Source organism: Gymnogyps californianus, unplaced genomic scaffold (assembly GCF_018139145.2).
Source record: "Gymnogyps californianus isolate 813 unplaced genomic scaffold, ASM1813914v2 HiC_scaffold_44, whole genome shotgun sequence".
Taxonomy (NCBI): Eukaryota; Metazoa; Chordata; class Aves; order Accipitriformes; family Cathartidae; genus Gymnogyps; species Gymnogyps californianus.
The window spans coordinates 272,792-287,740 of NW_026114334.1; the positions used below are offsets into that span (position 1 = coordinate 272,792).

Genomic DNA, 14,949 nt, shown 5'->3' on the forward strand with positions numbered 1-14,949 from the left:
TCAGCAGGAAGAGAGAACGTTGGTGGCATGCTAGTAATCCCCTCTATCATCTCTTCCTTCCTTCCTTCCTTGCTCTTCCTTCTTTCTTTATTCCTTACTTGCTTTCTCCTTACATACAGTCCTTCCTTTCCTTCTTCCTTTCTCGTTCTTGCCTTCTTTCTTTCTCTTTCATCCTTCTTTTCTCTCTCTGCCTTTTTCTTTTTTGCCTCGCCCTGCCCTTCCTTGCCCCCTCTTCTCTTCTCTTTCCATACTTGCTCCTTCTTCTCTTTTTCGCCTTTACCAGAATATTTCCAACGTGTCTGCACCACGTTTGACAAGAAGCACGGGCATGCCCTTTGGCAAGAGCTCGCATTCCTCTTCCCTTCCACCTTCCATCCCTCCGGACAGGGAACAACCTTCCTGCTTTCCTCCACTCTGTGCAAGACAGACAGACTGCCACCTCTCCTTTCCTTCTGGAAGAAGAAAACACTCTTCACCCTCCAGCACTCTCAAGGACCCAGCAAGTAACAGAGCAAGGCCCGTTATCGAGACCACCTGAGGAACTTCAACACACATAAGTCTACGGTCGCATCCAGAGAGTGGTGCTCAACGGCTCAATGTCGCATGGAGATCAGTGACGAGTGGTGTCCCTCACGGACCCCTATGGGGACCAGTACTGTTTCATATCTTCAATAACAACATAGACAGTGGGATCGAGCGAACCCTCAGCAAATTTGCAGGTGACACCATGCTGAGTGGTGCGGTTGACACGCCTGGGGATGGGATGCCATTCAGAGCAACCTGCCCAAGCTTGAGAAGTGGGCCCATGTGAACGTCATGAGGTTCAACAAGGTCAAGTGCAAGGTCCTGCACGTGGGTCGGGGCAACCCCGGATCAATACAGGCTGGGGCATGAAGGGATTGAGAGCAGCCCTCCCGAGAAGGACTTGGGGGTACTGGTGGAGGAAAAAGTGGGCAAGAGCCAGTGTCCTGGTTTCGGCTGGGACAGAGTTAACTTTCTTTTTAGTAGCTGGTACAGTGCTGTGTTTTGGATTTAGTGTGAGAATGATGTTGATAACACTCTGATGTTTTAGTTGTTGCTAAGTAGCGCTTATCTTAAGCCAAGGACTTTTCAGCTTCCTGTGCTCTGCCAGCAAGCAGGTGTGCAAGGAGCTGGGAGGGAGCAGAGCCGGGGCAGCTGACCCGAACTAGCCAAAGGGGTATTCCATACCATGGAACGTCATGCCCAGTATATAAACAGGGGGGCTGGCCGGGAGGCGCGGATCGCGGTTCGGGAACTAACTGAGCATCGGTCAGCGGGTGGTGAGCAATTGCATTGTGCATCACTGATTTTTTTTTCTTTCCCCCCCCTTCTTTTGTTGCATTCCTTTTCATTACTATTATTATTATATTTCATTATTACTATTGTTAGTATTATATTTTACTTTAGTTATTAAACTGTTCTTATCTCAACCCACGAGTTTTACTTTTTTTTTCCTTTGCTTTCCTCCTCCTCACCCCACTGGGAGGGGGAGGGGAAGCGGCTGCGTGGTGCTTAGTTGCTGACTGGGGTTAAACCACGACAGCCAGCAATGTGCGCTCACAGCTCAGAAAGCCAACAGTATCCTCAGCAGCATCAGAAGAAGCGTGGCCAGCAGGCTGAGGGAGGGATTCTGCCCCTCTACTCCGCTCTGGTGAGACCCTACCTGCAGTACTGCATCCAGCTCTGGGGTCCTCAGCACAGGAAAGACATGCACCTGTTGGAGCGCGTCCAGAGGAGGGCCACAAAAATGATCAGAGGGATGGAACACCTCTCCTAGGAGGAAAGGCTGAGAGACTTGGGGTTGTTTAGCCTGGAGAAGAGAAGGCTCTGGGGAGACCTCTTTGGGGCCTTTCAATACTTCAAGGGGGCTTCTAAGAAAGATGGGGACAGACGTTTTAGCAGGGCCTGTTGCGATACATAAGGGGTAATGGTTTTCAACTACAAGAGGGTAGATTCCACTAGATATAAGGATCAAAGTTTTTATGACGAGGGTGGTGAAACACTGGAACAGGTTGCCCAGAGAGGTGGTCGATGCCCCATCCCTGGAAACCTTCAAGGTCAGGCTGGACAGGGCTCTGAGCAACCTGGTCTTCTTGAAGATATCCCTGCTCATTGCAGGGGGGTTGCACTACATGACCTTTAGGGTCCCTTCCAACCAAAACCATTCTATGATTCTGTGATGCTATGATATGACCATGAATATCTCTGCTACATCCGAAAAAGAATCCACCACCTTCTGAAAAACAAGACCAAGCCCCCATACTTGGATGTCTCATGAAAGCAGGCTCCAAACAGTCCAAACAACCCAGGCGAGTCTTCCATTCAGGAACTCAAACCCATCACAGCCCAGCACGACAATCCTCCACGAAGGCCGAAAAAGCACGGGGCAACCACAGCTCCCGAACACTGCTCTTGTACCTCGATGAAGAGCTATTCTTCCTGACTCATTTTCCACCTGCACAATGAATGGCAGCTCTTGCTTCTCCTTTCAGGTAGGCATGCACTGCCAGAACAACGCACCAAGAACCTCCGTACCCAGGAACTTCAGTCCCACAAAATACCTCTCACTCATTAGCATCATCCACCCCTCACACACCCAAACAAAGGCCACAAAGGTAACACCATGGGTTTTTTCATGAGAACATTCCCTGGATTCCCAACACACCCACGCTGAGAAACGCATTGGGGTCCCTCCTCCATCCGTGCTGCTGCCGCCTGCTCACCCTGTGCCTGGAAGCAGCAGGAAAGGAACAAAAACAGGCAGTGATGCTTTGCTGCTCCAAACCTACAGGCATGACAATTCAGGCAACAGTCCGTCGATCCAACATGAAGATACCATGACTAAACAGCAACCAAAGTACAGCTGTCTCTCAAACTCATTCTCTTCAGATATGAGCAACTTACCTGTAGAATCACTGCTTGCTTCTTCAGGAAAAGCAACATTTTCAGGGGTGGGGAATTGGTTCTAAGGGACATTTTCCCCTAATGTTATCAGCTCATACTGGTGAAGCTGGACAGAAAAAAAAGACTCTTGTTCTCCAAAAGCCTTGAAATCCCTGGACAGTGCGCAGTGCTCTCTTATGCGCTTCTATCACGGGGGAAGCAGGAGCAACGCCTGAAAGCTAAGGACATTCTCTCAACATCAGCCTCAGCTCAGGGGACTGGAAAAGCCTCCCCCACACTCATGGCCAACTGCCTGAAACTCTGCCACCCGACAGCAGCTGCCAAATTTCAGCAGTCTGCATCTCATCCACTTTACTGACACACTGCCAATGTGAGAGAAGAAAAAACAAAAAAAGATGGAAGTTTTGGTAAGAGGAGAGAAGAAAACCAAAGGATCCCATTCCCCTGTATTGAAACGCAAGGCTTGCCAACTTCTTGAATAGGGAGAGCACTTCTTCCATTCCCTAGCAAGACTAAGAGCAGAGACATAACCAAGGAGAGGTTCAGAGAAGGCTGGCCAATTTTGATTGACATTTGGAAAAGCTTCTGTTGGACCAACACCATTCCCCATCAAAAACAAGTGATCAAAGGTGTGTATGGCAGACGTCTTCACATCTGGCAGGAAGAGCACAGAGAACACTGAGGCGCAAGGATATGCAGTACTTCAGGAGGTCCTGAGAGGATCCCAGGCAAGCAACCCTGTGCACCGGGCGTCTTCCTGAGTTTTCTACTGGAATCCTCTATCCCAAGCCCTGGGAAATGAGATCTCCAGCTAAGCAGACATTCTCCAGTTCTTCACCAATGACACAGTCCATGACGCATAGCATCTCCATTTCGTCAGGGAAGACTCTTCCCAACTCAAAGTCACCCTCCCCGTGATCAATGCCCACGCCCTACTCCGTGCCACTCGGAGGATCGCTCCAATAGAGTTCCAAAAGATTCTGTGGTTAGAGTTGTGACAGCTCTGATCCCAGTCCACACGGATTTTATTCTTTGAGAGAACCACACCAAATGCCGAAGCGCAAGAACACTCACCGTATCAACTGGGTGGGAGAATTGGTACCACAGAAAACCAGAGCTGGGCTGCTGTGCAGGAGTTGGCCTGTACTTGCGCATGTCTCAGTTAAGCATGACAAGGGGACACACCACCTCTACCGAGGCCATCTGTGCAAGTGCACAAGTACAGGGCATCAAGCACACAAAGATTACGCCCACCCCTCATCACATCCGCTTACAAATCCCGCCTGACGAGGAGCAAGGAACCATCACGGCAACATCAACGGATGGGGAAGCTACTATGGATGCCCACCACTACACAAGGACAGCACGTTGAAGCGCTACCCTCCCACAACACCTTTCTCAAAACAAGCGGGAAATGGTTCATCAGACAACGTTCACCAGTCTGCCTCTCATCTCCTCTTACCAACACATTGCCTACGGCAATCGGGCAGCAGCACAAACGACTCTCTCTGGTGGGAGATCTTCATAACCTCAAAGGACACTGTGGGCATTTCAATACCATGTGACTATCTCAAGATCCAGAAGGCCTCCAACTCCAGACCCTTGCAGCATGGCAAAGGATCCTGCGAAAGAACACTCTGTGCCCATCTTGCCTCAGGCTTTCCTCTAGGCATCCGTCATTCCCCAGCCTGCAACATGCGTTCTCAAGACAAGCACATCATCTCCCATTCTTGTCTGAAGACATGGCCCATGGTCTTCTCAAGCGTTTCCACTTCCCTCAGACAAGCTCAAGGTCACCCTTCACATCAGCAGATGCCCAGGCCCTACTCAGTGCCACTGCTACCTTCACCTCCATGAACATGCCACACTTTCCTTTCAGTCTGGCTTTTGTGGACCCTTCCATCAATGAGAGCACCACAGAAAACCAACACATTGCCAATGTGAGAGAAGAAAAACAAAAGCATGGGAGGTTTTGGTAAGAGGGAGAAGAAAACCAAAGGATCCCAGTCCACTGCATTGCAACACAAGCTTTGCCAACATCTCGAACAGAGAGGACTTCTTCTCTCTCTAGCAACACTAAGACCAGAGAAATGACACATGGGAGGTTCAGTGAAGGCTCGCACCATGATCCAAATTTGGAAAAGCTTTTCTTTGACCAACACCGTTCTACATCAAAAACAACTGATTAAAAGCGCATATGGCAGCTATCTTCACAAGCAGTAATACCATGGAGAACAACAGTTCTCACAATGCACCTTTACAAATCCTGCCTGAGGAGGACCAATGAACCATCATGGCAATATCAATGCCTGTGGAAGCTGCTACAGATGCCCACCACTACACAAGGACAGCACATTCAAGTGCTACCCTCCCACAACACCTTTCCCAGAACAACAGGGAAAAGGTTCATCAGACAATATTCAGCTCTAATGGCAATGGCATTGCTTTCATGCTGTGAGAGAACAACCCAACCGTTGAGGAGCACAGCACTCTAATGGATGATATCTACTCAGTTGCACAATTTGATATGGGTTTCGGGTTTTTATTTGTTTGTTTCTTTTTTAATCAAACTGAAGGTTTCTGAGCCTTTTGTACAGTTGTCCCTGCTGATGCAAATATTGAAAGAACACAAAACAGGCCCGTGTGCATCACGCTGCTTTTCTGGCCAGGAACGTAACTCTTCTTTTTTGTCTCCTTTACCAAAATTCTTTCCAAATGACTACACCACGCTTGACATGAAGCACAGGCACACCCTTTGGTAAGAGCTCGCATTCCTCTTCCCTTCCACCTTCCATCCCTCCAGACAAGTTACAACTTTCCTGTTTCCTCCAGTCTATGCAAGACACACAGACTGCCCCTCCACCTCCACATCCCTCCCCTTCTCAAAGAACACCACACTCTTCAGCCTCCACTCCTCACAAGGACCCAGCAAATAACACAGCAAGGCAATCATATGGCAAAGAACACCTCTCTACATCACAACGAATCCACCACCCTCTGTAACACAACACCAAGCCCCAGCTACTTCCACATCCCTGCAAACAGGCTCCAATGAGTCCAGACAATGCATGGGAGGTTTTCTCTTTGGCAACTCAAACCCATCACAGCCTGCAATGCCAACCCTCCAGGAAGGCTGAAAAAGCATGGGGCAACCACAGCTCCTGAGCACTCTTCATATACCTTGATGAAGAGCTATTCTTCCTGACTCTTTTTCCACCTGCACGCTGAATGGCCAGCTCTTGCTTCTCCTTTCAGGTAGGCATGCTCTGCCAGAACAACGCACCAAGAACCTTGTTACCCAAGGGATTTAGGCCCCATGCAATACCTCTCCTTCATTAGCATCATCCACCCATCACACACCCAAACAAAAGACATGAAGGAAACACCATGACTCTTTCACTTAGAACATCTCCTTGATGCCCAACACATCCATTCCATCAAATGGATTGGGGTCCCTCCCCATATCTCCTTGCTGCTGCCTGCTCACACTCTGCCTGGGAGCAGCAGGAAAGGAACGAGAGCAGGCAGCGGTGCTTTGCTGCTCCAAACCTAAAGGCATTATAATCCAGGCAACATTCGGTCAATCCAACATAAAGATACCACGACCGAACAGGAACAAAAGTACAGCTGTCTCTCAAACACATCCACTTTAGGTGGCAGCGACTTCCTTCCAGCATCACTGCTTGCTTCTTCAGAAAAGACACATTTTCAGGGGAGGGGAACTGGTGAAAAAGAACATAGGAAATGAAAAAGAACATATGGAGGGCTGCAAAGCCACTCACTGCCTCGCAGAATCTTCCCAGATGCGTCAACTTCACCCTGAATGCTTTTGCCTTTTCACAAATCTCAGATGGAAACACCACAGAGCTGCACGTAAGAACGGAGTTCTTCAGGATTCTGTGATTAGAGCTGTGACAGCTCTGACCCCAGTCCACAGGGGTTTTTTTCTTTCAGAAAAACACACCAAATGCTGAAGCGCAAGCGGTCTCACGATGTCAACTGGGTGAGAGAATTGCTACGATGGAAAAACAGAGCTGCGTTCCTGTGCAGGGTTTGGTGTGTACATGCACATATCTGAAGAGTTAATAATGACAAGACGACACACCATCTCCTCCACGGCCACGTCTGCAAGTGCACAAGTAAGGGAAGTCAAGTGCACAAAGATTACACCGACCTCCTCATGTGCCCTTACAAATCCTGCCTGAGGAGGTTGCCATGATGGCAACACGAATAGCTGGGTTGGCAAGACTGAAGCACTGTCCTCCCACATCTTCTTTCCCAAAACACCAGGGAAAATATTCATCACTCTGCATGTCACCCCCTCTTACCAGCACATTGCCTTCGGCAGGCAGGCAGCAGCACAAGGGTCGGCCTCTGGTGCAAGGTACTCATAACCTCAAAAGACATCGTGGGCGTTTCAGTACCACACACTGTCTCAAGATCCAGAAGCCCTCCAACTCCAGACCCTTGGGAGCCTGTGAAAGGATCCTGGGCAAGAACACTTCGTGTCCATCTTGCCTCAGGCTTTCCTCTAGGCATCCTCCATTCCCTACTCCGAGACATGCATTCTCAAGACAAGCACATCATCTCCCATTGCTGTCTTCTCATGACATGGCCCATGGTCTTCCCAACGATTTTCAGTTCCCTCACACAAGTCCTCCCACTGCTCGAGGTCACCCTTCACATTAGCAATGCCCAAGCCCTACTCAGTGCCACTGCCCATTCACCTCCATGAACATGCCACAGTTTCCTTTCCCACCTCAAGCTTGCAGACCCTTCCCAGCAATGACACCACCAGAAAAATCACACAGATGGTGTCATATACATGGTGTCGGCAGGCTCTCTGCTCCTGAACCATCATGTTTTGCAATGTTTCAGCTATCTCAGAAGGAAATGTTGCAGACCTCGGAGCATTACTCTTTCTAAACATGATGTCGGGACACCTCTAATGGCAAGGGCATTGATTTCATGCTGTGACAGAACAAACCAACCGTTGATGACCACCCCACTCCAATGGATGGTATTGACTGTGTAGGAGAATTTGCTTTGGGTTTTGGTTTTGGTGGGTTTATTGGGGGGGGGGGGGGGTGTTGTTTTGCTTGTTTGTTTGCTTTTCCGAAAAGAAGATTTCCAGGGCTTCTGTAAGCGTGTGGCTGCTGATGCAAATATTGAAAGAACATCAAAACAGGCCAGCATACGTTCACGCCACTTCTCTGGCCACAAACGAGAGACCAAACTGGGGACGCTGGAACTGGAAAAATAAAATGAAAAGTCCCGTTTCTGACACCTACCTTGCGTCACACTCCTCTCCCTGAACACTTTATTCTACCAAAGTAGAGTGACAACATACTTGGAAAAACAACAGAGGAAAAGTCCACAAAGCCTTCCCCACTTTCTTAATGACTCTGGTGGGAGAATGAAAAGGGAGAAATTACTCCACGGGGAGAGAAAACCCTGAAGCCTCAATTGTCACCTCGCATCACGGCTCTTGCAGGGGACAATCACACAGGAGGAGGACAGACTTTTCCACAAGAAAACTTTCCACATCTCATACCAGCACAATCAGCACTCTGCAACGCGAATAAGGCACCAAATAGCGCCTGGGGCACTGTCACCATCACAGCCTGCCTGTCTTTGCACTCCTTCAGCAAGCTCGCGTGCAACGCTACACACCCCCAAGCAAGAGCGTCTCGAAAGCTGATGTCGTGGCACCTCTCATCGCAGTCGGCAGCGATTTTACTCTACGGGAGAACAGCTCACACCCACAGCAGCAAACCTCAGCTGCCGACGGTAACCGCCGCGGGCTGCGGCCAGTACCGCTAGTTTCCCCCACAGCGAGAGCCGAGGGGCTCCGGCAAGGACGCGGAGGCAGATGCAAAGGTGCCGTGAACACCCTTGAGCACCCGCCAAGCACCCACCGCCCGCAGGCCCCGCGGGCTGAGCCGCCTCCCACCAGCGCCTGCCCAGGCGGCGGGCCAGAACGAAGACCGCGAAGAAGGCGGAGGGAGACGAGAAAGAAGGGCGAAGGGGCGAGAGGCCAGAAAGGGAGGGCCACTGACCGTGTCCAGGAGAGCGGGCGGCTCCGGCTGCGTCTCCTTCGCCGCGGGGCCGGGCGGCGGCGGGAAGTTGGGGCTGAAAACCATCAGGTCGCTCTTGCCCGCGCCGTCCGCCACGCACAGGCTCCGGCTCTGGCGCTGCGAGTACGACCAGCTCCCCACTTCGCTGGCGCACACCAGCGTCGCCGGCCCGGCCCGACACCACGGCCGCCCGCGGCGACCACCGCGACGCCCCGTACAGCACCACCGCCAGCACGAACACGCTCGACACGCGCAGATGGCCACCACCAGCCACACGTTCGTCGCCGACGCCGCCGCCGCCGACGCCGCCGCCCTCCGCGCCCGCCGCCGGCCGCAGCCCCGCTCCCCGACGACGACGACGACGACGACGAGCCCGCGGCCGCCAGCGCCGCCTCGGCGCCCTCCACCAGCGACACGCTCAGCGTGGCCGTGGCCGAGCGCGCCGGCTCCCCGTTGGTCCCGCACCACGATCACCAGCCTCTGCCGCGGGCCGTCCGCCTCCTCCAGCGCCCGCGCCGTGCTCACCTCGCCGCTGTACAGCCCCACGCGGAACGGGCCCTTCCCCGCGGCTCCCACAGCTCGTAGCGCAGCCACGCGTTGTAGCCCGAGTCCGCGTCCACCGCCCGGATCTTCGCCACCACCTGCCCCGCCGGCGCCCCCCACGCCGCCCACGCCCACAGCGCCCCCGAGCCCGGACCCGACGACGACCAGCCCGACGCCCCGGGCCCCGGCCCGACGCCCGGCGCCGGCAGCAGCGCCGGCGCGTTGTCGTTCTCGTCCACCACGAAGAGCTGCACCGTGGCGTTGCCGCACAGCGGCGGCTCCCCGCGTCCACCGCCCGCACCTCGAACTCCAGCACCTGCACCTCCTCGTAGTCCAACGGACGCAGCGCCCACACGCGCCCGCTCTCCGCGTCCACCGACACGTAGCTCGACGCCGCCCGCCACCCCCCGCCCGCCCCCGCGCCCCGCCCACGCCCTCCGCCACCGAGTACCTCACGCGCCCGTTCCCCGCCTCGTCCGCGTCCCGCGCCCACAGCCGCGCCAGCTCCGCGCCCGCCGCGTTGTTCTCCCGCGCCAGCACCGTGTACACGGCCTGCGCGAACGCCGGCGCGTTGTCGTTCACGTCCGACACCGGCACCCGCACCCCGCGGCTGCCGCGCAGCGGCGGCGCCCCGCCGTCCTCCGCCCGCACCTCCACCTCGTACTCCGACACCCGCTCCCGGTCCAGCGCCTCCCGCAGCACCAGCGAGTACGAGCCCGCGAACCTCGCCACCAGCCCGAACGGCGCCGGCGGCCACACCGCGCACCGCACCCGCCCGTTCGCCCCCGAGTCCCGGTCCGACACGCTCAGCAGCGCCACCACCGTCCCCACCGACGCGTCCTCCGGCACCGGCACCGACAGCGACGTCACCCACACCTCCGGCGCGTTGTCGTTCACGTCCACCACCTCCACCACCACCTTGCAGTGACCCGATAACGGAGGCGTCCCCTTATCTTTCGCCTTAACGTGCAGGTCGTAGAAAGTATCTGTCTCGAAGTCCAGGGCGCCCGTCAGTCTGATCTCCCCGCTGTTCGTATCGATGCTGAATACATCTGAGGCCGAGGGAGGAACAAAAGTATCAATTTCGTAAATCACTTCTCCATATATTCCCAAGTCCGTATCTGTTGCGCTCACCCGAGCTACCAGCGTCCCCTCTAAGGCGTCTTCGGGCAAAAACAACGTTGTACACCGACTGGTTGAACTGGGCGCGTTGTCGTTCACGTCCAGCACCGAGATCACCAGCTCCATCGTGCCCGTCAGCGACGGCCGGCCCCCGTCACTCGCCGTCAACACCAACCGGTGCACAGGCATCGTCTCGCGGTCCAGAGATTTCGCGAGCACCAGAAACAGAGATTTACTGCGCGAGTTACTGTTTTCTTCCTCTACTCTGAAATGCTCGCTGGGGCTGAGTGTATAGGAGAGCTGCGCGTTGGCTCCGATGTCTGCATCCGACGCGCCCTCCAGCGGGAACCGAGAGCCCGGCAGCGTGGTGAATTCCGCGATGCTGAGGTTTTTCCGGGCGGCGGGGAAGAGCGGGGCGTTGTCGTTGATGTCGGTGACCTCCAGCTCCACGTGGAAGACGCGCAGCGGCCGCTCCACCAGCACCTCCAGCCGCAGGGCGCACGGCGCGCTCTTCCCGCACAGCTCCTCCCGGTCCAGCCGCGAGCTCACCACCAGCGCCCCGCTCGCCCCGCTCACCTCCACGCTCGCCCGCCGGCCCTGCGCCACCAGCCGCAGCCGCCAAGCCTCCGCCTCGCCCGCCTCCAGGCCCAGGTCCTGCGCCAGCCGGCCCACCACCGTCCCGGCCTTCGCTTCCTCCGGCACCGAGTACCGCACCTGCCCGACGCCCAACGCCCACCCCGCCTGCAGCAACAGCACCCGCACCACCGCACCCCAACACACGCCCATCGCTGCCGCCGCGCCGCCCGCCGCCGGCACCCGCCCGGGCCCCGCACGGCTCCCCGCCGCCGCCCGGACGCACCGCTCTCCTGCCCGCCCGCGCCGCCCCCCGCGCTCACAGCCGGGCTCTCCGCCGCACCGGCGCGGAGCCGCCTCGCCGCTCCGCCGCCGTTTCTGAGCCTGCAGCGACACCCTGTGCTGCTCCGCCGCCTCACACGCTCCCCGCCAGCGCCCGCGCCGCCGGCCCCGCGCCGCTCATCTCCTCTCTCCTCTCTCCCTGCCCTTCGCCTCTTCCTTTCGCTTCTTTTTTTCTTGGTTTCTGTATTTTCTTTTCCCTTGCTTGTTTGCTCTTTCCTTCTTCCTTTCTCTTTCTTCTTTGCTCCTTCTTCCTCTTTTCATTCCGTTCTCTCGTTCTTCCTTTCTTTCCTACTATTTTTCTTCTCTTTCTTCTCCCTTCTCTTCCCTGATTCTCTTTCCTCTGTCTTCTCTTTCCAAATTCTTTCTGCTTTCTTCTCTTTCCTCCTTCTCTTCCTTCTTGCCGTGCCCTATTCTTTCCTCCCCTTTCCCTTCCCTTTAAATCCTTCTCGCTTCTTTACCCCTGCTCGCAGCTCGCCAGTCGCCTCCGGCGCCGCGGCGGACACCCTCAAAGACGGAGCCATCAGCGCTAATTGCGGGCCATCAGCGCCGGAGCGCGGTACTCTAACCAAGCCGAAGGCTCTTAGGGATCAGCTCCCTTCAGCGGCTACAGCTAAGCTCCGTGTGTTTTCGTAATCTCGTCTATCGTTCGTTCGTTCGTTCGTTCGTTCCTTCCTTCCTTCCTTCCTTCCCTCCTTTCTTCCTTCCTTTCTCTCCCTCACCACCTTTCTGTGAACAGTGATAGCGTCCGTGCATGCTAGTAAACTCATTTATCCTTTCTTCTTTTCTTGATCTTCTTTCTCTCTATTGCTCGCTTTCTTCTTGTTTGCTTTTCTTTCTCTCTGTTGTTTCTTCCTTCCTTCTTTCCTTCTCTGCTTTCTCCCTCTTTCTCCTCCTCCTCTCTTCCCTGTCCTGCTCTCCCCTTCTCTTCTTCTTCCCTCTTTGCCTCTTCCATGTCTCCTTTACCAACAGCTTCTCTATATGACTACGTCACCCTCGCCATGGAGCACGGACATGCCCTCTGCCAAGAGCTCTCATTCCTCTTCCTCAACACTTTTCATCAAGCCTTGCACAGTGTCTCTGAGTAGTGAGGATGCTGAAGTCCTCACCTCCATTCACCACGTAGAGATAACATCAGTGCATCCTGGTAATCTCCTCTGTCTGTCCGTCCGTCCATCCGTCCGTCCTTCCTTCCTCATCCTTCTGTCTTGCTTCCTTGCTTGCTTTTCCTTGCATACAGTCCTCTTTTCCCATCTTCCTTGCTCTTTCTTTCCTTCTCCTTTTTCTTTCCTCCTTCCTTTCTCGTTCCTTTTCTCCTCCTTTTTCTTTCATCTCTTCCTTTCTCTTCCTTTCACCTTTTTCCTCTTTCCTCCTTTTCTTCGCTTCCTTTTTCTTTTTGCCCTCGCCCTACCCTATCCTTGACTCCCCTTCTCTTCTGATTCCAGCCTCTCTCTTCTTTTCCACCTTTAACAAAACATTTTCTACACCACGCTCCACATGAAGCATGGACATGCCCTTTTGGCAAGAGCTCGCATTCCTCTTCCCTTCCACCTTCCATCCCTCCAGACAAGTTACAACTTTCCTCCTTTCCTCCAGTCTATGCAAGACACACAGACTGCCCCTCCACCTCCACCTCCCTCCCTTCTCAAAGAACACCACACTCTTCAGCCTCCACTCCTCGCAAGGACCCAGCAAATAACACAGCAAGGCAATCATATGGCAAAGAACACCTCTGCTACATCACAACGGAATCCACCACCCTCTGTAACACAACACCAAGCCCCAGCTACTTCCACATCCCTGCAAGCAGGCTCCAAAAACTCCAAACAACCCAGGGAGTCTTTCTTTAGGGAAATCAAACCCATCACAGCCAAGCACGATGATCCTGCAAGAAGGCTGAAAAAGCATGGGGCAACACAGCTCCCGAGCACTCTTCATGTATCTCAATGAGGAGCTATTCCTCTGGCCTCCTTTTCCACCTGCACACTGAATGGCAAACTCGTGCTTTCCCTTTCAGGGAGGCATGCACTGCCAGAACAACACAGGGCCATTAGTTCCCACGGAATACCTCCCACTCATTAGCAACACAGGGCCATTAGTTCCCACGGAATACTTCCCACTCATTAGCATCATCCACCCTCACACACCCAAACAAAAGCCACAAGAGTAACACCACGGCATGTTCACTCAGAACATCCCCTTGGCTCCCAACACATCCACTCCATCAAATGGATTGCGGTCCCTCCTCCATCCGTGCTTGCTGCCGCCTGCTCACCCTGTGCCTGGGAGCAGCAGCAAACGAACGAGAGCAGGCAGTGGTGCTTTGCTGCTCCAAAACCTACAGGCATTACAATCCAGGCAACATTTGCTCGATCCAACATGAAGATACCACAACTAAACAGGAACAAAAGTACACCCGTCTCTCAAAACATCTCGTCTTTATGTACAAGACACATGTGAAGAAAACATCCACTTCAGGTGGGAGTGACTTACCTGTAGCATCACTGGTTGCTGCTTCTGAAAAGAAATATTTTCAGGACAGGACATTTGGGTTTAAAGGATATTTTCCCTTAACATTATCAGAGATTTCTGAGGTTGTTGGACAGAAAAAGAAATGACTCATGTTCTGCCAAAATGTTGAAACCATTGTACAGTCTGCTCCTTGAGCTCTGACCGGCTTGGTGCCGTGGCCACTTCCCTGGGAGCCTGTTCCAGTGACTGACCACCCTCTCAGTCAAGAACCTTTTCCTAATGTCCAACCTGAACTTCCCCTGATGCAGCTTCCTACCTTTTCCTCATGGCCTATCGCTGGTGACCAGAGAGAGGAGATCAGCACCTCCCCCTCCCCTGCCCCCTCGAGGAAGTTGTAGACTGCGATGAGGTCACCCCTCAGCCTTCTCTTCTCCAAGCTGAACAAACCAAGTGACCTCAGCTGCTCCTCATAAGTCTTGCCCTCGACACCTTTCACCATCTTGGTCACCTCCTTGGGACACACTCTGATAGTTTGATGTCCTTCTTCTAGGGAGGCGCCCAAAACCGCACACAGAACTCGAGATGGGGCGGCACCAGTGCAGTGTAGAGTGGGACAATCACCTCCCTCAACCGGCTAGCCATGCTGGGCTTCATGCACCCCAGCACACGGCTGGCCCTTTTGGCTGCCAGGGCACACTCTTTGACTCCTATTCAACTTGCCATCCACCCAAACCCCCACGTCTCGTTCCGCAGGGCTGCTCGCCACCCTCTTGTCCCCAATTTGTACCTATAACCAGGATTACCCTGTCCAGGGCAGAACCGGCACTTGCTCTTGTTACATTCCATACGGTTGGGGATTGCCCAGCTCTCCAGCCTATCCAGATCTCTCTCTAAGGCC

At 54.1% G+C, this 14,949-nt stretch overlaps 1 protein-coding gene and 1 pseudogene across 1 annotated transcript in view; one reads left to right on the forward strand and one right to left on the reverse strand.

Moving 5' to 3' along the window:
- LOC127028832 (protocadherin alpha-6-like) overlaps positions 1-4,297 on the forward strand; it is a 17,046-nt gene extending 12,749 nt beyond the window's left edge. The window contains 1 exon segment of the mRNA XM_050914508.1: positions 4,088-4,297. Within this exon segment, the coding sequence (XP_050770465.1) occupies positions 4,088-4,297 (210 nt within the window).
- Positions 4,298-8,744: 4,447 nt separating this feature from the next.
- LOC127028833 (protocadherin alpha-6-like) lies at positions 8,745-11,453 on the reverse strand (annotated as a pseudogene).
- Positions 11,454-14,949: the final 3,496 nt, after the last annotated feature.